Below are 24,722 nucleotides of genomic sequence, written 5' to 3' on the forward strand. Positions count from 1 at the left end.
ATGTTTGCAACTTCATCTTAACTGACGCCAGGTTTCCAAAGAATGTTTTCCTGTGCCCCTCCTAAGGGCCTATACTGTGTTAGCTATCACGCAGTTACATAGTTTGGATTCCTCTAATCCTGTGGGGTTTTTTTACCCTCACTACCCATCCAAGTATTTTTACCTTCCTCTTTGAAATGTACCAAATAGAGGTTCCAACTGGGAAAAAAAAAACTGCAAGATCAAATCACTAACCCATAAATTTACTCTTCATATTTCCTTAAATGAAGCTAGGAATATAAAATAGAACAAAATATAAAGATGTATTAGGTAAATGTTGAACATGCCCAATTCATCAGATAACTAGTAATAAACACACTAATTATAATATGACAGTTAAGTTCCTTTCATTTGGTCAAATGGGATTAAACTCATACATATTTTAATACAGTGATCTTGTGCTTTTTTGTTTTATTTTACTTAGCTAACATTTAAATAGCACTCCAAAAGCACTGTTCTCAAGTCTTACAAATATTAACTACTTTAATATTCAAAATAACCCAAAGAATAGGTAATATTATTATTACCATTGTGCAGATGAAGAAACTGAGACTGAAAAAGGATAATAATTTGCCCATGTCATACAGCTGGTAAGGCAGCAGCAGTGGGATTCCAAAAAAGGCAACACAGCCCACCTCTTTGATATTAAGGAAATTGGCCCAAGAAAAGCAGAAATAGAATGGGCAAGACAGACTTTAAATAAGCAACTTATAAACTTCTAGGTGAGTACCTGAAGAGGGATATCTTATATTATTTTTTCCAACGTTTTATTACAATTTTTTTCTTAGCCACTAAGAAATTGGTTTTGAAAAAGAGAAAATGGTGCTAATAGAGTAGGAAAATTAGGCAAAGCCCACTTACCTGATGATGCTTCTGCTTTAGGGAAAACCAGAGTGTGCCAATGATTACTTAATATGTAGCTGTATGGTAAAGATTTAAGTAAGTCTGATTCCTTTTCTGGATCAGTAATTTAGATCTGGTTGTCCCAATTTAGATGTGAGAATCTGGACTGAAATGCACGTAGTAAATATTAACTACCCATATATAATTAAGCAGAGAACACCAGTCCACTTATTAGAACCTCTGAAAAAAATAAAGCATTGTGTATACAAATTTGAGTTGTTACTATTCTAAAAGGAACTTAACAGGAGAAAACAAGAAATCTGGTTACAATCAACATCCAGCTTCTGCACAGTCCTTTTACTTTTCTGGCTTCAGTTTGTAACCTGGTTATAAAGTCTTTATTTTGGAAGATGCATCTCCTTTTAAAAGCTCTTATACACTTATAAATTTTATTAGAATACTGAAATGTTATACTTACGTCAATTTTCCTTCTACACATATAGCAGTGTTATTATTAATGATTTTAATCATCCATTCCTGTAGCTGGACCACCTAATCAGCATAAAATGAAATATATATTTCCTGTGTTACTTGTAGCAAAAACATTACAAAATCAATTTATATCAAATTAAAAGAAAAAACTCATATAAGTAATCCAAATGATTCTTTAGTGCTCATCTATATAAGAATCACATCCTATTTGAAATATAAGGTAAAAACTCTCGTATACAATGAAACAGAAAAGAGGGAGATTGAATGGAGGTTGTACTGCATAATTTTTCTCCAATCCAGAATCAGTTCTACTTCAAATATTCTTATGTCAAATATCTCAACCACTGGAGAAAAAAAAAAAAAAATCACCTAAAAGTCTAGGGACCCATTAAAGACAAAAGACATAACTTAGATAAAAGAGTCAGTTGTGTAATATACACTTCACCATCATTCTTATCCCTAAAAAATGTAGCATTTTTTCTTTTTTTTTTGCAAAGTTGATTTGGAGTTGCATTTAATTTTCTTTAAACTACAAAGGTGATTGCTAATATTTATCAGCATTCTATTCCAGAGCAAATATCTAAACAGCTCAGAGAATTATCTATTTTAGGACAAAATCCTATTGTAGAGGAAAATTTCTGTGAATGTCTGTGCTGAGAAATTGCTTCTAGTGAGTAACAACTTAACACTGACCTACTTCTAATGAGAAATTCAACAAAAGTCATAATTTGAATAGCCATTTACTTTATATACAAAAAACTGTAAATTTATAAAGACAAATCCTTCAGTGGTAGTTTTATGCTGAGGCAGAAAAAGACGCTAAAATGGAAGGTGCTCCTAGTTATTCCACTTTTCCTCAATTATGTTTATTTTATTTTTTTCCTCAATTACGAACAGGCAATGAAATTCCTTTTTTATTTTTAATACTTCCACATTTGGAACTATCTAAGATCAAGGAACAGTCAGATGGAGATGACATTAAAAATAAAAAAATAATACTATGCAGTGAGTGTCCCAAGCATCTTAGATTCAGTGAGTCATGTTATCCTTGTAACACTAGGAGGCAGATAATATTTTCTTCATTTTACAGATAAAGAAACTATAAAGTTAAATAACTTGTTAGGGGCACGGACTGGTTACAAATCTGGGAATTCTTGCTCCAGAATCTTGTATCATCCTGCTTATAAAATTATCAAAATGTTCATTCATATTCATTCAGCAAAATATTTTTGACCTCTACAATATGCCAGGCACTGTTTTAGGCAGTGGGATTCAGCAAGAAATAAAACGGCTGCCCTATTACAGCAAACATTCGTGTGTGTGTGTGTGTGTGTGCGCGCGCACTAACGTGCACTCATGGGGGCTGGGGGGTGGATGTGTAGAAGCAAGTGGAGTGGTGGTGGTTATATTCAAACAAATGGACAAATAATGTCTGGCAGTGATAATTACCAAAAATAAGTAAAGGACACGCTTACTTAGATATGATAGGGAAGGTCTTGGAACAGAGAACTGAATAAAGTAAGGGATAAAACTACAGGTTACCTGGGAATAGATTCTCCCAGGCAAAGGAACAGGTACAAAGTCCCCAAGTAGATAGCACAGAGGGCACAGTAGCTTGAAAGGAATAAGCAAGAGAGCAAGAACAGGGAGTAAGAGATGAGGTTAGGCATGTCAAGGACTGAATTATGTAGTCCTGTAAACTATGGTAGAGGCTTAGGGTTTTCTCTTGAGATAAAATATTACTGGAGGATTTTAAGAAAAGTAGTGACATGATTTAATATTTTTAGGGGTTGCTGGGTAGAAATTGGACTATTTAAAGGTTCTGGCAGGGCACCTGGGAGGCTTAACTGGTTAAATGCCAGACTCTTGATTTCGGCTCAGGTCATGATCTCAGAGTCATGGGATCTAGCCCTGTGTAGGGCCAAGTGCTCAGTGAGGAGTCTACTTAAAGATTCTCTCTCTCCCTCTCTCCCTCCCCCTGCTCGTGCGCACCCTGTCTTTTCCTCTAGGGTAAACAAAATCAGAAGATCAAGAACAAGAGGAGGAAGAGGGGGAGGAGGAGGAAGAGGGGGAGGGGGAGGAGGAGATGGAGATGATGATGATGATGATTCTGGCCTCTGTCTGGAAAACAAAATGAAGGGGAGAGAGGCAACAGGGGAAACAAGGAGACCCTGAGGCTACTGTAGTAATCCAAGAGATTATGGTACCTTGGACTAGGAGGTAGTGGTTGAATAGTGAGAAGTGGCCAGATTCAGGACAGTAGAGCCAACAGATTTCCTCACAGTTTGGATGTGGAGTATGATAGAAAAACAGGAGTATCAAATGAATCTAAAGTTTGTAACCTAAGTATTTGGGGGGCTGGTATTACTATGTACCAATATGGGACACAACAGAGAGAAGTTTTGGGGGAAGAAATCAAGAGTTTAGTTTTGGACATATTAAATCTGAGATGCCTATTAGATGTCAATAAAGAAGTCCTATAGACAACTGAATATGTGAGTGGGGTTTAGGAGAATGTTCTGGACTGGAGATATATATTTGGGAACTATCAGTAGAGAAATGGAATTTAAAGCTACAGCAGTGGATAATACAGTCTTGAGAATTTGTGCAGGCACTAGAGAATCCGTTTCGAGGACTGATTCTGGGGAATTCCAACATCATAAACTGTGACAAGAGGAAGCAGCAAAGGGTAATGAGAAGAATGGCCAGTGAGACAGTAGAAAAGCAAGAGTGAGATATCATGGAATTCAAGAAAATGCAATAGTGTTTTAAGAACACAGTGTTTTGATTCACTGTGTTACAACCCTTGTGAGCAACAGAATAATAAGAAATAATAATTATTGGGTTTGGTGATATGGAGATCACTGGTGAACCTGAAAAGGGCAATCTTCATGGAGTGATTTATTAATGTCTGAAGTAGAACATATTTAAGAGGGAATAAGAAGAAACACAAACAGTGAATACATGCACCTTTTTCAAGGTGTTTTATAGTAAATAGAAACAAAAAAAATGGGGTGATAGATGGAATGGGAAAGGGAGTAATAGGAAGGTGGACTTTTTCTTTGCATTTTTTTTTAAATGCAGGCCAAGTTTCAGCAAATTTATATGCTAATGGGAATTTTCCAGAAGAGAGGAAACAATTGAGGGGATAATTAGAGGAACAAAGTTCTTTAGGTGGTAAGAGGAAATGAACTGGCCTTGAAAAGAGCACAAATTCTTCATCCATTATAAGACAAGGGGAAGTGGAATACATGGATAGAACAGCAAGTAGATTGGTGGATTTGGTAATGGGAATATGAGGTTCAATAAATTGAGAATGAGGAAGAGAGAGGAGATCTGGAAGTTTTAAGAGAGAAAAAACATGAAATATTATTCTAGGAAAGTCAGCGTATGGGGTGGATTAACAAGTGAAGTGTAGCAGGACTGATGTTCAATACTGAGAGCCCACTTAAGGTTTACTGTCAAATTTAAAATGAGACCAGTGTGGCTGTACATTTTGTACATTTTGTTCCAGCCACCTTTTTTTTTTTTTTTTAGATTTATTTTAGAAAAAGAGCGGGGAGAGGCAGAGGGAGAGAGAGTATTAAGCGACTCCGCACTAGCTCAATCTCACAACCCTGAGATCACGACCTGAGCCAAAACCAAGAGTTGGAGGTTCAGCCAACTGCGTCACCCAGGTGCCCCTGCCTATTGCTTCTTAGGTATATGAGTGAAACTTAACTAGATCACAACTTTGTCAAAAGAGAATAGAGGGAAAAGCAATAGAGACCTGAGAGTTAAATCAAGGAAATGGTTACAATGATGGAACCATGGAATCTGTAAGGTAAGGGGGTAAATGAGGACAGGAGAGCACTGCTGGACTAAAGGGTTGCCTTAGTAAGGTAAGGTATTGATGGTGGGGGAGAGGGAAGAGTGCTAGGGGTAGAATGATCTGGAAAGGCAGGAGTTGGTGAAAGCAGGATGCTTGAAAGTGAGAATCTGGTGCATGTACTAGCAAAGACAAGGTATGAGTATGACTAGGGTAGAGGGTAAGGGAAAGGTCATTTAAGATCAAGAATTCCAGGCGGCTGGATGGATCATCTATATGGATGTGTCACCAGAGCTGATGACAGAAGTAGCAGCAGAGGCAAAAGTAACAGGTGTTAAACACTTCAGTAGTAATGCAAGGTCATGACTAGCAGGTTGTATTATGTAGGACTACAAGAAGGAACAGAGAGTGATAGAGCCTTACAGCACTTGCTTCAAAGAAGCTAGGGAGGGGGAGTGGGGTTGTATTAAAGAGAAGGAAGGAAAATGGCCTGAAATAGTAATGAGGAACAAAAGAGATACATTATATCATCTTTAGGTCCAATAATGTGGGATATGGGAGAAAAAAGAGGCACCATTTAAGAAAAGCAGCCATTATTTTGGTTAGAGCAAGGTTAAGAAATGTTTACAGAAAATTGAGAACTTAACATTTTGCTGATGATACACCCTGAGTTCAAGAGGGTACAATGCAATGTTTGGTGATGAGAGAGAGACTGGGTCAGAACTAGGGGATGTACAGAACTGTATACAGATAAGATTCTTGGGAGGCTTGGTCTTAGTAAGTAAGATAAACAGCACTGTAGCAATGACAGAATTAGTACTGTGGGATCTCCCATTACAGTGGTCTTCAAACTTTTTTGCTCAACCCATCTCACATATTTTTAAAGCAACATCTAAAAATATTCATCTAAGTCTAAATATTTGTAAATATGCAATTTCCAAAGAATACACTGAGATATAAAACTGTAACTGTTATAGGGCACCTGGGTGGCTCAGTTGGTTGAGCATCTGACTCTTGATTTCAGCTTAGTCATGATCTCGGGGTCCTGGGTTCAAGCCCCACACTGGGCTCCACACTCAGCAAGGAGTCTGCTTGAGGATTCTCTCCTCCTGTCTGCAAACCACCCCCACCCCTCATGCACTCTCTCTCTAAAATAAAAATAAATTAAAAAAAAAAAAAAGTATAACTGTTACATCACACTTCCAACATGGGGCTTGAACTTACAACCCCAAGATCAAGAGTTGCATGCTTTACTGAGCCAGCCAGGCACCCCTCAATTTTAGATGGAATTTAAATACCACTATTATCCTTTTAAAAAGTTATGGACAAACCTTTAACAATTGGAAAATTTACATTGTATCTTTGTCCTGGAACTTGTATTCCATTCCACTTCATTCATAGAATTTATCCTAATGTAACACAGTGTGATAGCCTAAAGTGTTTTATTAGTCACTCTATATTATTTTACAATAGGAAAAATTCTCAAGTCTTCATAAGCTATAATCCCTTTCTCTTTTAATTGTTGTTAATAGTACCCCAAGAATCAGAAAAAAAAAATTAAGAACAGAAATGAACTCATTGTTCATCCCCAAAGGGAGTAAGTAAATTGTTGAAGATTATACAACTAGTAATAGAGCAAGGTTAAGACTTAACACTTGGATTCTCTTACTTTCAACCCACTGCTCTTTTCACTAAGCCACAATGCCTCTACACTACATAACAATAAAACACAAAAATGAAGCTACTAGTAAGAGTTTAAGAGCTCAGTTCTTGAAGAATGAGGGTAAAAACATAAATGTAAATCTGATGTAAGATGCCCTACCTTATTTTTTTTAACTCTATTTGTACGAGTTTGAAGTGTACTTGGAGGAGAATGATTTGAAGCATTTCTTTTTGATTTCCAAGGTATTGTTATATGAAATCTTGGAGTTGCAAGCACAATTTTACAGGCATCATTTATGGAACCCAGATCAGTCTCTCTGGGCATTGTGCTCTCATTTCCTTCCTTAATTTCCTCTTGTGAAGTCCTTTCTGTTGTCATCTTACTATCAGAAACCATTGACTGACCATCATTTTTAACAGGAACACAGTTAGTATTTAGAGTCTCAACAGTAGTATTTTGGGATTTTTCAATGACAGAATCAACGCCTTCTAAAACAAAGGTGTCCTTTTTGGACTTAGTGGTTACAAATGTATTCTCCCTTGAGTGAAGAATCTGTTTAGCCAACGGAGCTCTAGGTAATGCCTTGTTTGAGAATCCTGCAGTTGAAATATTTTCATGTTCTTGGTTCAGAAATGGAACCTCTGCAAAAAATGCAAGACCAAACAAAATTTATAGAAGAATCATATGAAATTAAAAGAGAGAAATAGAATAATACCAAACTGTTTATATTAAAAAGAAGTGATCAGGTTAGGAATGCTCCACCCTTTTGCCCAGTCTTTCTCTGAAAAGGATGCCTACACAGGGCAAGTAAGTATCTAGAACATTCAACTATACATTCAACAAAACAAAAAGCACTTTACCATAAATTAAATTATGCAGAGATGCTTTCTTTTCCTGCTGACATTGAATCTTTTGCTTTATCAGAAGGAAAGTGCTATTTGATGATATTAGAGAAACTTCTTGCACTGAAGTTGAGTTTTGTTTTGTTTTTAAAGAAAGAGGAAATTGAATTGTATTAGTCACTGAGAAGAAAAAAATGTCCTTTATTAACATTCAATAATGATCAGATCAATGTAGTATACTTCTGTGACACAGGAGTTACATTACTCTTTTTATCTTCTTATGCTTTCATTACATTCTCTGTATGTACAGTATGCTGAGAAAGAATTTTTTAAAAACTCTACATGTTATAACTTGCCAGCTCTAGACCAAAGTGTATTACTGGACTTCGAAGCTTAGTGATCTGGAATAAAATTCTGGTGCTGCCACAAATCAGAGAGGCATATCTTAAGATTATATATGAAGTGCCATCCAGTCTGGAAAATTCTGATTCTGCTTCTGGTTGCTGTGAATTTCTAAAACGTGAAAAAACAGGTGAAGAGGTGTAGCTTGTATGTTAAAAGTTGCAATGTTGTGACTCAATAGCAGACACAACCATAATTTATTCACCTTTGACATCTCTTTAGTAGACCTTTGAAGACAAAATCTGGTAGGCTTATCTACTAGACAAGGAGGGACTAATAGTATTGCCTACATTTTATTCTACTTTATATCCTAGATGGTTAAAGTTTTATTTCTTGAAGGTAGAAATGAGTTTCTTTCACACAAAAAGGGGAGGGTAATAGACTTAAAATGGGAGGAAAAACGGAATTATTTTATGTTTAATTTCAAATATTCTGACAAAAATTGGTAGTGATTATGTTTTAGTAAATATGCAGCTTTAGCTTTAGATATCTTAATATAAAGATTTTGTTATGTGTATCATAAAAGAAGGGTAAGTTTTTATTTCTTTAACTCATTCTACTAGAAATGGCATGCAATGCAGTAAAGACAAACAGGTAATTCAATCAGATATAACCATGATATAGAATCTAGGTCATCTATTTTAGAGTACAAAGTCCATGCAGATTCTCCAAAAGGTCTCTGAAATTACATACAAAATTTGTGTTTCTATATATGTGCATTTTCTGGGAAAAGAGTCATCAGATTCTCAAAGCAGTGAGTTATTTCTTCCTCTCTAATTCCACCTGACAAATAAAACACGCTTTAATGTGCATTATTTGCTTCTCCCTTTCCTCCCAGACTGAATGAAACAGATTTTGTGTACTCCCCTACCTCCATCCTGAACGCCCTTAGAAACTCTGCTTTTTGTTATCAAAACATATCACTGTCTTTGAAATATAACAATATACCCTCAGTCTATTGTGTAGTAGTAAAGAGCATGGCCTTTCGAATAAGTACCTGTATTAATTCTCAGCACATCACTTATTACCTGTGAGACGTGGAGCAGACATAACCTCTTTGTAAGCCCCATTTCCTAGACTATTAAATGAGCATCTACCCAGTGTCTGCTGAAAGGATTATATGAGATAGTGCATGTAAAATGTTTAGTAATTACTGTAATTCATTAAAATCTCTATTTCAAATGTCCCAAATTCTGATCATTCTATCCTCCCAGATCATTCTCTCAAATCCAATGACTATCCTAACAACACCTAACACTTCTTCACACTTCCTCATCGACTTCAGGTCCTCTTATCTCTGTATAACTAACTTAAATTTCACGGTCCCCTTATACACACACCTCAACGCCTTTGTCCTCTTCATTCTATTTGATAAAATTACAATCCTGACAAAATTCAACTCCCTGCCTATTCCCCAGCAGCACCTATGCAGCTAAACAGGACTAAAGGAAAACTCATAACCACACTGACTGCTCTCATTTAAGTTCCTGCTCACAAGTCTCAAGTAGATCCTTAATGTTGCACAAGAAATCAACTTTAGGCCTACACCAGCTACTCTTCCTCTCCTGTATTATTCAAACCTCCACCTCCTCAAACTTTAATACCAGCGTCCCATGCTCACTTTCAGCTAATGATTTTATTGCCCACTTCAGATTATTTCTTAAGTCATAAACACTGCCTGTCTTCTTCTTGAACATGATCTGTTCGTGTTCCTAGATAAGGCCCAAATTTCCATTTTCAGATTCTGTTCCACCTCAACTACTCAAGGGTATCATACTACCAATTTTAGTTTTTCCTTCCCTACTGGATCATTCCCAATAGCATACAAAACTGTTCATTCCCCATACATTAAAAACAATAAAATACATATATATGTATATTAAAAAAGAAATATATTTTAAGTAGGCTCCAGGCCCAACATGGGGCTTCAGCTCAATAACCCTGAGATCTAGAGTTCTACACTCTAAAGACTGGGCCAACCAGCCAGCCACTCCAAAACTAAAATATTTCAAAACCATACTTCCCTTATTTCTTTGCTGTCTCCGGAGAGTCATCTATACTTACCACTGTCAATTTCTCTCCTTCACATTCTCTCTTGAACCCTCCTGAATCACATTTTTGATCCTATCACTCCACTAAATCCCCTCATTAAAGCCACCAATGACCCCCATGTTGCTAAATACAATGGTTAAATCTCAGCCTTCACCTTACTTGACTGATTAGCAGCATCAGATATAGCGAAAGACCCCTTCCTTAAAGCATTTTGTTCTTTTGGCTTCCCAACTATCACTTCTGGTTTTTCTTCCTCCTCATCTTCTTCTTGTGGTTCGTTTATTCTTAACTTCTAAATTTTGGGGTGCCTCAGGAGTCATCCTTGAATGTTTTCTCTTTGTACACTTAATCCTTGATGACCTCATTTAACTCTTCAAATACCACTTAGGTGCTAATGATTCCTGAATGTATTTTTCTCACCTGGACCACTTCCCTAAATTCCAACTATTTTTTTTCAACAGCCTAATCACATCTACACTTCAATTTTTAATAGCTACATCAAAATTAACTTACAAAAAACTTAATTACTGAGAACCACCCCGCCCTGTCTATCCCATTTCAAATTATTCCATTCTTACAGCTACTCAAGCAAAAAAACCCAGAACCAAACAAACAAAAAAAACCACCCTAGAGCCACCCTTTGTATCTTTTACATTCTGCACCCAGTCTATGAGCTATTCCTTTCAAAATACACCCAGAATCCAACCACTTATTATTCTCACTGCTACCATCCAAACCAAACCAACACCTATCTCACCTAGATAAATGTACTATTTCAAATGGACAGCAAGTGATATTTTGAAAATATAAGTCTGATCTTGTCACTTCTCTGCTCAGAACACTCCACTGACTCCTTAATTTGCTCACGTAAAAGGCCAAACTCTTACATTCACCTATAAGGCTCTATATTATCTGACTCTATCCGTCTCCTCCTTCCCACTTCTGTCCACTCACTCTGTGATATACTAATCTCATAGCTGGTTCATGAATTTTTGAGGAATACTCCCATTCCAGTGTATTTGTACCAGCTGTGACTTTGTCTGGATCATCCTTCCCAATTTTTCCAAAATTCTACCTGTATCTATCACCTTCAATTTTTTGGCTCAAATGCCATCTTCTCATTGAACCACACCCTGACCACCACATGGAACATTACAACCCACTCCAACTCTCTCCATCATCCTTACCCTGCCTTTTCTTTCCATAGTACTTCTATTGTACCATAAAAACTACTTATTTAAATCTGTCTCTCCCACCACCTGAATAAGAGCTAGTTACACAAGGGTTGGGATTTTTGTCCATTTTGTTCACTCTTGTATCCTGAGTACCTAAAACAGTATCAGACACAATAAACACAACACATCAAAGCTTTTCAACCAACACATAAGAAAACTAACCTCTTGGTGAATTTCTATCTGATTGGGATGATCTGTTGTTTTCCTTTTCTTCACAGAGGTAGGTATGCTGCAATACTCTTTTCTCAGCTCCTTCAGGAGCAACAATTTTCTTTTCACTTTTTGGTGGTTCCAACAAACTACTGTTTCCTGATGCTTGCTCTTGCTTGTCACGCAGTACTTTTTCTTTCATTCTTTGAAATATTTTTCCTGGTGATTCATAGTTTGCTTTATTTTTCAGTCTGTCCTTGTTGGGCTTTATAGCACTGATATCAAGAGAGCTGTTAGAGGTGGTAGCCTCTGCTAGCATGGTGGAATGAAATATATTTTTATTACTAAAATTTGTCATTTTTAGCAAATGATTCGTTTTATGGTCATTCAATGTTAAAGAGGAGTTCTGATATTTTGCCAAATCTTTTACAGGAGTAAGCGTGTCTGCAGGAATGCTGTCAAAAAAGATTGCATGCATGGGCATATTTCTTCTTTGAGAAGATGTCTCTGAAGACAAATGAATTCCTGGATGTTTCAAAGGTGTTGCAATCATCTTGAGAAACAGCAGAAACAAATTTTCTCTAACAGATAATTCACTTAAACACAGTATTCAGGATAGCAGACCTTCAGCAGGGGTCCAAAGGAACCTGTAGTTCAATGTGAAATCAACCTTTATCGTGATTTGGTGCAAAAAAGTTTATTTGCTTTCCATAACAATATTATACTAATTAAAAGGTTTAATTGGTTCATAACAACACTGGATAATCTATAGCTCACAAATCTAAGGTTTTACATTTTTGTTAAAGGCTTATTTTATTATTCTAGATGAGCAGTCTGGTCTTTAAATTTACTTCTCTAGAAAAAAGCAGTATTCACCAAATCATCTACTTAGTAACTACAAAAACTTAATTTTGAGTATCTGATTTTTAAATGTACTTGAACCTCAAGTCCTGGAGGTTCCAATCTAATACTGCATCAAAAAGCATTAAATGACATCTGCATATGGCATTATATTAGACTGTAAAAGATTAAATTTCACAAACATTGCTTTTCCTTTTAGGTACTTAAATGTTAAGGCAGCAGCTATGATGATACATCCTAATGAAAGCTGAAAGATTCATTCAATTTTTTAATTAAATAATTCCCAATCCTGATTATGCTATGCTGCTAAACATTTTAACTATAAGGCTTTAGCTGAAAAACCCTCAAATCAAAAGTAAATTATACTCATGATTTTTTGAAAAATTAGTGCTATTTAGAATTTTTAGAGGAGATCATGTACTTGAGAATAGGTGGTCTTAGACTTGTTTTAGCTTGCTTTTATAAATACTTTTTTATTTCCCTCACCTGTAAATTAAGATTCTAGGTGATGAACCATATAGTTGCATTTTTTAACACTTGGTAAATAAATAAAACATTTCCACCTAAGGACCTTGGAACTTACTAGTTTCAACTTACTGCATCTCTTTTGCTGAATTTATAACTATTCTAATCAGTCTTTGACATCATATAAGCATAAAAAGTATACCACAGAAAATACAAGCACAGTCAGATCAAAGAAATCAAGTATATTTATCTAAGTAACTTGTGTGAGAAGTATGCAAGCTAAAAATTCATATGCAAATAGTATTTTATCCAATAGTTTATAAGAGAAAAAAAGGAAATAGTCCTCAATAACAAGAGCTGACAAAGAAGGTTATCTTGGCAATCTAGTCCTGTGACACTAAAACTACTGAGTTCTTCCACAGAATGTTCATCCAGTAAATATATACTAATAATGCATAGATTTATGTGTTTGGCAATGTGCTAGTGATAGCAATTCTATGCTGAGAGTTAAAATACTCATTAGTGGTTCACTTTAAACTGTCAAAATCAAAAATGAATAAATTGGGACAACTGCACACTAAAAACTGGCAAAGTTTGTACAGGTTTACACAATCTCAATTCCTCACAATCTAATGCAATGCTCAACAGGAAGTATAAAATGCAAATAAACTAGTCCACCACTATGGGAGGAAATTCTGCTACATCCATACAAATGAATTCTATGTATTCAATAAAAAAGATGTATTCCTATATAAGTACTGACAGAAAACAGCTAGGATATATTAAATAAAAAAGGAAGGAGTAGAACGTACGATCGCATTTCTGTAAAACACACGAGCATAAGCATAGGGAAAAATTCTGAAAGTGTACCAAACTGTGAACAGTGTTTAACTTCGAAAAGCAGGAATGAAGGCGCCCTCCATTTTCTCAATAATTTTATTAACATCTATGTATGTTTGCAACCAATGTGTAATTCAACCAGAAGAAATCATGAGCTCGATGGATCAACTGTTTCTATGGCACTGTGGATCTTGGGGTCCAAGGGCAGTGATGCACACAAATCACTCTAACGTAAAGGTTTTTTACTAGAAGTGATTTTAGAACAAAGGCCCAGAGCGTTCACCATCGAAACGAGTCTCAACGATAGTAGACAAGCAACAGCTATGTACACAACGAAGAGCAGTTGTGAGACCTTTACCAAAACCAAAACGTACAAAAGCTCTCGCGGGCCGAAAATGCTGAGGGGCTGGGACTCTCAGCGCCAGAGGGGACCGATGGCAGGAGGAGAGGGGACCGGGGCAAGGAGCTCATACCTTGGGTGAAGGGCCTGACAGGGCTAGAAGGCGGCAGTCCGGGCTTGGCTTCGCGTGGGGTGGGCGATCCCAAGGCTCGCGCCTCTGGCCCAAGTCGGCTACAGCCCCCACCCGCAGTCCGGCCTCAGGTTACCCTCACTTCCTCCGCGAGGCTCCCTGACACCCCCAACAGTTTGGGAATTCAAATTTGAAGAGTCCGCCCTCCAGCCAGCCCGATTGGCGCGCTCAGGAACTGCGTCACCGTGCGACTCGAGAAAACTAGGGGTGGCCCCTACCGCGCGGACAATGCTGTTTCCACAAAAGAAGGGTAACCCCAAGCGGCCGAGAGTACCGAGGGCGCCGCTCTAGTCTTCTGTAGAATTCGTTTCTTTTTCAGAGGGCGCGCGCCCCCAGCGCGTTTCGCCGCTCCTCCCGTTATGCTCTGCGGCAGGAAGGCTTACGTCAGACGTCGCTTGCGCTCTCCTGCGCTACTTATGAAGTTTGGCCTTTCTCAGCTACCCTCGTCCCCCTACTGGTTTGGTAGCTGGTGTTTTGTTATCTGTTGCTTACTTGTCTGAAGAAACAGCTTTCCGAGTACGTTTGAGAGAACTTTTAGTTTTCCCTGGCCGCCAGATATTTGAGAATGAGAAAGAACGTTTTGTTGTTGAGAGGATAATAGATTGAATGCAAAGTTATACTTGTAATGGGATATTTAATTGGAGCTGTTTCCCCAAGAAGTGTGATGTTTTCTGAACCTGATTTTATCGAATCCCAAAAGGTTTCATGTTGACGACTTTGGGTTGCAAAGCAGTTTGGGACACTGCACTGAGACTGAGCCCTGCCCTAGATTGCGCCCAGTGATGCTCTACTCTAACCACGGCGGATTATGGTGCATCCTTCACTCAGCGCCTTGGCAACACGCATTCGCTGACTGGAAGCATTGCGTAGGGCGCCCAGTTTCAGGCTTGGGGGCGGAGAAGGAGGAGCCAGAGGAGTAATAAATGTTTTCAGCCCTAAACCCCTTCCAGCTCTGATCCAGCATCTTCTCTCCGTTAACTCCGGTCCCCTTCCCAACGAGTCAGCATGGGAAAGGAGAGTTTATTTTATTCCTCTTCCAGGAAAATTCCTCAGCATCCTAGAGCCAGCCATATGTCGCATTTTCTCGTTAACACTGGACTGAACTGGTGGTAATGGGTTGTTTAAAGTGACTTTTGCAATCCCCTCGTCTAAATCCTGTTTTCACTAAATCTTTTGCACACCGAATATTGAGTTCAAAATATAAATCTAAAATATGCAAATGAGTGCAAGTAAGGAGAAGAAAACAGTTGAGGTGAGGAGAGGAAAGCAAATCTACATAGATAAAATGAAGTTTCTGTCTGTGAAGCATAATGAGAAAATGGCTGGACATGGATTTGCACCAGATTTGTGGAAAAAGCTAGACTTAAGGTATCTGTTAAGTGACATGAATGAAAGTGTATGAAATGCACATTGTGTGAGAGAGACTTTGAGGAGATAAGCATTCATATTCCAAAGCATCTGAAATAAATTCTATGCCTGCTATGGAGATGGCCATGGCTCACACATTTAGCCAGAATAGGAACCTTATAATATTAAGGGTAGACACTCAGCAATACAGACTTTTGTTTTTAAATAATCACTTTTCATGTGAGAAATAACTAGTATATAGCATGCTCCAGGGTGAACAGCAACAGGGATCGATACAAGGATGACTAACGCTTTTCCAAACAACCTGGAGAAAATAGTTTGTGGATAACAAACTGTGATGAGAAGGCATACAGGCAAAGGGACAATGTTCATCTGTCCATTGGGACATCAACAAACTGCCCTGGATGGGCCTTCCTTTAAGTTTCAGTCAGCCATCTGGGATAATCTGTCCAGGATTAAGTCTGTTACTCATGGGAACACTTGCAGACCCACTTAGGGCCTAAAGGACAGACATAGGAGGAAGGGAATGGAAGCCTCACACTGTGTGGGAGCTGCTGCCAAGGCGTCTGGGTCTGCTTAGCCGGGAGGAATAGTCCCAGGATAATGGTAAGTTCCAGCAGGGTACTAATCGACCATATAGCATTTTGCATTTGGGGAGAATTAGAAAAAAAGATGCTCTTTCTTAAAGGCCAATAGTTCTCAACCAAGGGTGTTTTGCACGCACACCCCCGGGGGGGAATTTGGCAGTGTTTGGAGACATTTAAATCATAAATGTCACAACTGGGAGGGATGCCACTGGCGTCTAGTGAGTAGAGGACAGGAATGCTGCTAACAGTGTGCAGGACAGCGTTTCCACTACAAAGAATTATCCAATCTAAAATGTCGATAATGCCAAGGGTTGAGAAATTCTACACTTGTAAGATGTAGCCCTGAGACAGGATTTTAGCCTCTTTTCACTCTCTCAGTTGTGTTTCCCTTATCTAAGGTGCAACTATGCAATCATTACTGCTGTGTCTGGGCCTAGAGTAGGGCTGAGGATGCAGTCAAAAGGGAGGTTATCCAGGCTGTGTGAGACGAGGACCCTTCAGTGGAAAAAACTGCCAGAGATTGCTGTGTAATAGAGACAATATTACAAACATATAAACATATTGCAAATTGTAGTAAGTGCTATTAAGACATATCAGGTAAGATCCTGCAAGAAGCTGTTGGTAAAATGGAATTAGGAGTACCAGAGATTCATTGGGAAATAAAGCCTGTGAAGGTTAAGGGAGAGAAAGAAGGATTGGGCCTAATAAATCTTCAGACTTTGTTACATATCTGACATTTGTGGAAGAGAAGGGGGAAAGGAAACAAAATCAGGCAGAGGGAGCCTAAAACTGCAATGCAGATTTGACAAAGTATTGGCTAACCCAACAAGGAATCTTGTGGTAACCCATCAGAGGTGTCCTGGAGTGGGCAGAAGTAGGTAGATCCTGGAATCCATAATGGTGGAGGCTGCCTGGGAAGAAGATGGCCTTGACTCAAAGGCTTAAAAAACATTTTTTTTTTTAGGGAAGCCTGGTTGGCTTAGTCAGTAGAACTTGTGACTCTTGATCTCAGGGTTGTGAGTGTTAAGCCCCATGTTGGGTGTAGAGATTACTCAAGAATAAAACCTTAAAAATTTTTTTTTAAATTACATTTTTTGGGATTGAGATATAATTGCTGTATAACATTATATTAGTGTCAGATGTATTACATAATGATTTGGTGTATGTATATATTGCAAAATGATCACAATATGTCTAGTTAATATCCGTAAGTATAAAGTTATAATTTTTTCTTGTTGTGAGAACTTTTAAGATCTACTCTGTTAGCAACTTTCAAATGTACAGCAAGTATTATTAACTGTAGTCACCATGCTGTATATTACATCCTCAGGACTTAATTATTTTGTAGGGAAATTTGTACCTTTTGACCACCTTCACCCATTTTACCAATCGCCACCCCTGCCTCTGTATCAAGGATGCCCTCAAGGTCCATCCATGTTGTTGCAAATGGCAGGATTTTCTTCTTTTTTTATGGCTGAATTATATTATATCATATCATATCATATCATATCATATTATATTATATATGCCATATATATATATATGCGCACCACATCTTCTTTATCCATTCATCCTCAGTAGACACTTAGGTTATTTCCATGTCTTGGCTATTGTTAATATTGCTGCTGTGAACATGGGGGTGCATATATCTTTTTGAGATAGTGATTTCCTTTCCTTCAGATATGTACCCAACAGTAGAATCCTGGATAATATAGTAGTTTTATTTTTAATTTTTGGAGCAATCTCTGTACTGTTTTTTTTAAGTGACTTTGCCAGTTTACAGTCCTAACAACAGTATACAAGTATTCCCCTTTCTCCACATCCTCGCCAACGCTTGTTATCTCGTCTTTTTGATGATAACCATTTAACAGGTGTGAGGTGATATCTCATTGTGGTCTTGATTAGTATTTCCCCGACGATTAGTGATGTTGAGTGTCTTTTCATGTACCTGTTGGCCATTTCTGTGTCTTCTTTGGAAAAATGTCTATTCAGTCCCTCTGCCATTTTTAATCAGATTGTGGGGTTTTGTTCTATTTTGTTTTATTTTGCTTTGCTATTGAGTTGTATGAGTTGTATAAATATTTTGAATATTAATCCCTTATGAGATATATGATTTGTATAAATATTTTGAATATTAATCCCTTATGAGATATATGATTTCTGCCATTATGTGGGTTGCCTTTTCATTTTGTTGACGGTTTCCTTTGCTGTACAGAAGCTTTTCAGTTTGATGTAGTCTCACTTATTTATTTTTGCTTTTGTTGCCTTGGCTTTTGGTGTCAAATCCAAAAGATCATCAGCAAGACTGATGTCAATGAGCTTACCACCTATGTTTCCTTCTAGGAAACATAGTTTCCTAGTTTATGGTGTATAGTTTCTTAGTGTATAGTTTCAAGTCTTACGTTCAAGTCTTTTATTCATTTTGAGTTTATTTTTATAATTTTGAATTAATTTTTGTCTTGATTTTATGGGTAAGGTAGTGGCCCAGCTTTTTTTCCTCTTGCATGTAACTGTCAATTTATTGAAGTCAAAGGCTTGAACAGATCCTGAAGGCAATACAGTTGGAGGCTGTTAGCTAACCGCACTCCTCATAGAGCAGTGACACTTTTTCGTGGATGGAGATCAGAATTTCTCACTTCATGGCTGCCACAGAAGGACAATTAAAAGGTTATAATAGGAACAGTTTATTTTCAGTGGCTTTTGATTTTTTTGCATCCCACAATAACAAACATATTTTATATTGTACCTAATAGATGCATAAATACATACAACTAAAGCCAGAGTTTTTCAAACATTACTCATCCTTACTGTGTGCAATCATGCTGATATTTTCCTGTTATATTTCCCGGTTTTTTATGCTTTTGTATAACTTTAGAACAGTGTGAATATTTTCATGTTTCTGCATGGTTAACTAATTTTTTTCTTTTAAAAAAATTATGATGAAATTCACATAACTTAAAATTAATCGTTTTAAAGTATACAATCCAGTGGCTTTTAGTACACTCACAATGTTGTGCAAACACCACCTTCAAAAATTCTTCATCACCCCAAAAGTAAATCCCATACCTGTTAAACAGTCATTCTGTATTTTCCTTACCCTATAGTCCTTGTCAACCATCAATCTGCTTGTGAATTTTGGACATTTGACATAAATGGAATCATACAATTTGTGACTTTTTCTGTCTGGCTTCTTTGGCATTTTTTTTGAGGTTCATATATGTTGTAGCATATATCAGTACTTAATTCCTTTTTATGGCTGAGTAATATTCTAATGTATGTATTCTACTTATCCATTCTATTTATCCATTCCTCTGTTGACAGTTGGGCTGTTTCCACCTAAATATATAACAATCTAGTTTGAATTGTTACCAACTTAGCTTTGATAGCATACAAAACTCTGCTCCTGTAGTGCTATGTCCCCTCTTTTATGTTGTCACTATTGTAAATTATGTCCTTGTACATTGTATGACCATTATTGTAGGTTTATAATTAATGTTTTGTGCATTTGTCTTTAAAGTCATATAGAAAAAGGAAGCTAGGGGCGCCTGGGTGGCACAGCGGTTAAGCGTCTGCCTTCGGCTCAGGGCGTGATCCCGGCATTATGGGATCGAGCCCCACATCAGGCTCTTCTGCTATGAGCCTGCTTCTTCCTCTCCCACTCCCCCTCCTTGTGTTCCCTCTCTCTCTGGCTGTCTCTATCTCTGTCAAATAAATAAATAATATCTTAAAAAAAAAAAAGAAAAAGAAAAGGAAGCTAAAACCCCAAAACACAATAACACTGGATTTTGTATTTACCTGTACAGTTATATTTATCTGGGTTTTTGATTTCTTGTTTCAAGTTGTTGGCTAGTGTCCCCTCATTGCAGCCCTTCAGGGTTTCTTATACAGCAGATCTTCTAGTGACAAGCTCCCTCAGCTTTTGTTTGTCTGGGAATGTCTACTTTCTCCTTCATTGTTGAAGGATAGTTTTGACAGATACAGAATTCTTGTTAGTCTTTTTCATTCAGCACTTTTAGTATGTCATTCTACTGCCATTTGGCTTTCATTGTTTTTCATAAGAAATCAGTTGTAAATGTTATTGAGGATTTCTTTTATGTGACAATTCTATGCTCTCACAGCTTTCAAGATTCTCTTTTTGTTTTTATCTTCTGACAATTCGATTACAATGTCTCCTGATGTGACATCTTTGTGTTTATCCTTGGTAGGCTTTTTTTTAGATTTTTATTTATTTATTTATTTATTTATTTATTTATTTATTTATTTGACAGAGAGAGACAGCCAGTGAGAGAGGGAACACAAGCAGAGGGAGTGGGGGAGGAAGAAGCAGGCTCCCAGCGGAGCAGGGAGCCCGATGCGGGGCTCGATCCCAGGACTCTGGGATCATGCCCTGAGCTGAAGGCAGACATTTAACGACTGAGCCACCCGGGTGCCCCTATCCTTGGTAGTTTTTGAACTTTTTGTATATGCATATATCTGTCTTTTGTTAAATTTGGGAAGTTTATGACTATTTCTTGAAATATTCTTTCTTTGCCTTTCTTTCTCCTTTCCTCCTGGGCCCCCCATAATGAATATGTTGATATACTTGGTGGTTCCTATAGATATCTTAGGCTCTGTTTATTTTTCTTCATTCTTTTTTCTTTATGCTCTTCAAACTGGATACTTTCCATTGAACTATCTTTAGGTTCATGCATTCTTTCTTCTGCCTGCTCAGATCTGGTATTGTAATTTAGTGAATTTTTTAGTGAATTTTTCATTTTAGTTATTATATCTCCAGCTTCACAATTTATGTTTCGTTCCTTTTCGTAATCTCGGTCTCTTTATTGAAATTTTCTGGTTGTTGAGAGATTATTCTGCTGGTTTCCTTTAGCTCTTTGTCTATGGTTTTCTAAAGCAATTTGAACAATTAACTTAAATCCTTTGTTTAGTAAGTCCCTATCTGTGCCTCCTCAGGGATAATTTCTGTTAAATTCTCTTGTGAATGGGCCATACTTTCTTGCTTGTTTGCATGCTTTGTAATTTTTTTGTTAGAAACTGGACATTTGAATATTAAAATATGATAACTCTGGTTACAAATTCTTCTCCCTCATCAGGATTTGTTTTTGTTGCTGGCTGTGGAAAGTAGGTGCTTGTTTAGTGCTTTTTTGACATTATTTTTGTAAAGTGTATATTCTTTGTCATGTGTGGTCTCTGAAGTATCTGTTTCTTCAGCTGTGTGTAGCTAGTGTTTGACAGAGATTTCCTTGATCACCAGGAGATAGAATAGAATAGAAAGTAAATAGAAAAGAAAAGAAAAGAAAAGAAAATTTCACCAGAGGCAAAAGCTTAAGATCTTCTCAGTTCATATCTTTACATGCATTCTGCCCTAGACCTGTACGTGGCTTTCTAAATTATCCAGTATATGCAGACATTTTTGAATGCCCTAATTTTTCAAAGAAACTCTTCCTAGCTTTTCCTTCCAGGCTGTCAGTGCACCTATTGTTTGCTTCAACAGTAATCTTTTGCCCTAGGCAATGGCATGTTTTTCATTTGTCTCACAATTTTTTGAAGAATGTCCTCTGTGTGGCCATTTTTCAGTCTGACTGGTTTCCAACTTAGGCAAATCAAAGGCAGGCACCTTGTATCATTTTTTCAGGTAGCCCCCAAACAGGTTAGAATGGAGAAACACAGTTCTTTGAGAATAAAGTCTGTCCTGCTCTCTCTCTAACCAGGGACCAGGGTCCCATTCTTGGAATATAGGATGCTGTCTTCAAGACTGCCACCTAGTCAGGAAGGGGGATTTAGGAATGGGAATTGAAAATGCTTCTCATAAAGTTTTGCTACTACATTTAAGTGTACTCTTTTTTTGGTTTGGCATTTCCTTGCTTGCTATAAACTTTTGACTATTTTCCAGAGTACTGACTAAGCCACTTCTAACAATTTTTGTTTGATTGTTTGATGTGAAAAAACGGACTCTTTGAATTACCTTTTTTTTTTTTTGCCATTTTTACTTGATCAGGCTGTCTGACTAAAGAAAATTGTCTTATAATAAAGATGAAGAATATCTCCTTTTACCAGATTCATTTACTTCTCACATTTTAAGGGAGTGAAATACAGAGCCATTTGTTTATATTCCACATGATTTGTTTATCTTAGGGAAGATAAGGTTTTTTCCTTCTCTCAGAAGATGAGCATGTAGCAGTATAGCAGTTGTTATATAAGCTCTCAGGTTAATAATTTCAGGTCTCCTCTCCTATTGTGTGATAGCCCCCTTTGTATACATGCAGAAATAACCATCTGGCTCTTATCACATCACCCCATTCAGGAAGAATGGAGCTTGGGACACCGATGTGGTTGTTGCTCTAAATGATAATAGTAAGTCCTAATCTAGAAAGCTTATGTTTGCTATCAGGACAAGAGAAATAAATGTAAGATTAAAACCTTATATACCACTAAAATGATTTCACATCCTGTAGCAACATGGAAACCATATTGCAGGTTGTTTTATTTCATTAATGTACTGAGGTCGCCTTCTGTGAGACGATTTTATTTAAGCTGAGGCCTAAAGAATGTTAGGAGTTAGCTAGGTGAAGGAAGGGAAAATTTCCTGGCAGAGGGATCATCTGGGATGATGACATTGAGGTGGAAAGAGTACAGTGATTTAAGTTCAAAGACTTACAGGATAAAAGCTAGCAGAAGAGTGGTGATGGATGATGTTACAGAGGGAGTTAAGAGTCTGATCATTTTGAAGGAGCAGATTAAGAACTTTAAGGAAAAAGGAAAGACATTGAATAGTTTAAATTAAGGGAATGACAAGGTCAGATTTGTTTTAAAGAGATAACTTTGGCTGCAGTGTGGAGGTGATCATTTTCTAATGTACAAAAGAAAAAAATAAATATTGATGGAAATAGAAGAGGCATGACTCAATGAAGTCTTTTGACAAATAACAGAAAAGAGACCAACTTTAAAAAGACAGGATGACTCAGGTATACTCTGCCTATAATTGGGGACAAATTATATATTTTTAAAGATTTTATTTATTTGTCAGGGAGAGACAGAGTGTGAGCACAAGCAGGGGAAGCAGCAGGCAAAGGAAGAAGCAGGATCCCCATTGAGCAAGGAGCCCAATGCGGGACTTGATCCCAGGACCTGGAATCATGATCTGAGCCGAAGGTAGACACTTAACCGACTGAGCTACCCAGACCTCCCAACTGGGGACAAAGCAGATATTGTAATCACGTTATTTTATTTTCCTACAACTTATTGGAAGCTTAAGTTGCTATTTTAGTTTGATTTTAGCTTTTCATTTAAAAATAACTAGAGATTGATAGGAAGTTGCAAAGATAGTGCAGAGAGTCCCTGAGTACCCTTCACCTATTTTTTTTTAATTTAAATTTTAGGGAGTTAACATACAGTGCAATGATTGTTTTGGGAGTAGAATTCAGTGATTCATTACTTACAACACCCAGTGCTCATCATAACAAGTGCCCTCCTTAATACCCATCACCCATCTAGCCCATCCCACCCACCCTCTTCATCTATTCTCATGTAGTGGTTACATCTTATATAATTATAAGTATACTACAATATCAAAAATAGAAATTTGACCTTGGTACAATATATATATATAGCTCTATGTCAATTTATCCTATCTGTGGATTTGTATAATTACCACTGCAATCAAAGAAGCAAAACTATTTCATTACCAGGAAGATCATCCTCATTCTAATATGTATAGTCACACTCAAACCTACCCCTGCCACCTCCCTGCCCAACAAACCTAATGTTAGTGGTTCTCTGGCATCACTAATATGTTTCCTGTTTCAATAATTTTGTCATTTTAAGAGTGTGTATAAACAGATCTGTCATACAACATGTTACCTTTTAAGATTGACTCCCCCAACTCAACATAATGTCCTTGAGATCTGTACAAGTTGTAAGTATCAATAGTTTGTTCACTTTTATTTATAGATGTACCCACAGTTTGTTTACCTATTCATCTATTGATGGAAATTTTGGTTGTTTCCAGTTTTTTGGTATTATAAATAAAGTTGTTATAGGAGGGCATGGGTGGCTCAGTCAATGAAGCATCTGCCTTTGAATCGGGTCATGATCCTGTAGTCTTGCGATCGAGCCCCATGAGGCTCCCTGCTCAGAGGGAAGTCTGCTTCTCCCTCTTCCTGTGATCCTCCTCCCTACTTGTGCTCTTGTTCACTCTCTCTCTCTCTCTCTCTCAAATGGATTAAAAAAAATCTTTAAAAAAAGCTGTTATAAACAATCTTTACAAGTTTTTGAGGGATTTATTTTTCATTTTTCTGGGATAAATGCCCAGGAGTGTAATTTCTAGATCATATGGTAAGTGTATGTTTAGTTTTTTAAGAAACTGCAAATTATTTTCCAGAGTGGTTGTACCATTTTACAGTCCCACCAGCAATGTATGAGTGATTGAGTTTCTGAACATTCTTACTAGCATTTCAATATTAGAATGACCACTTTGGCTCTGCGTGGGGGAATTGATTAAATTGGGATGGCACTGTAGATGGGAAAACCATTTCAGAAGATTTTGTAG

General features: G+C 37.3%; 1 protein-coding gene and 1 long non-coding RNA gene across 4 annotated transcripts in view; one reads left to right on the top strand and one right to left on the bottom strand.

The window, feature by feature from the left end:
• The window catches only part of MIS18BP1 (MIS18 binding protein 1), a 46,920-nt gene extending 32,355 nt beyond the window's left edge, over positions 1–14,565 (bottom strand). For 2 of the 3 annotated variants that reach the window (XM_034648405.1, XM_034648406.1), the window contains exons 1-4: positions 14,166–14,564; positions 11,539–12,173; positions 7,005–7,486; positions 1,361–1,434 (exon numbers count right to left, since the gene is read on the bottom strand). In XM_034648405.1, the coding sequence (XP_034504296.1) occupies positions 1,361–1,434; positions 7,005–7,486; positions 11,539–12,079 (1,097 nt within the window). In that variant the 5' untranslated portion in view covers positions 12,080–12,173; positions 14,166–14,564. Of the gene's footprint in view, positions 1–1,360; positions 1,435–7,004; positions 7,487–7,705; positions 7,811–11,538; positions 12,174–14,165 lie in introns of all 3 variants that reach the window. The other variant, XM_034648407.1, reaches the window with a different exon arrangement.
• Positions 14,566–14,584: 19 nt separating this feature from the next.
• The window catches only part of LOC117797232, a 94,433-nt gene continuing 84,295 nt past the window's right edge, over positions 14,585–24,722 (top strand). The window contains exon 1 of the long non-coding RNA XR_004622155.1: positions 14,585–16,196. This is a non-coding gene — a long non-coding RNA (uncharacterized LOC117797232). The remainder of the gene's footprint in view (positions 16,197–24,722) is intronic.

Source organism: Ailuropoda melanoleuca, chromosome 20 (assembly GCF_002007445.2).
Source record: "Ailuropoda melanoleuca isolate Jingjing chromosome 20, ASM200744v2, whole genome shotgun sequence".
In the NCBI taxonomy this organism is placed as follows: Eukaryota; Metazoa; Chordata; class Mammalia; order Carnivora; family Ursidae; genus Ailuropoda; species Ailuropoda melanoleuca.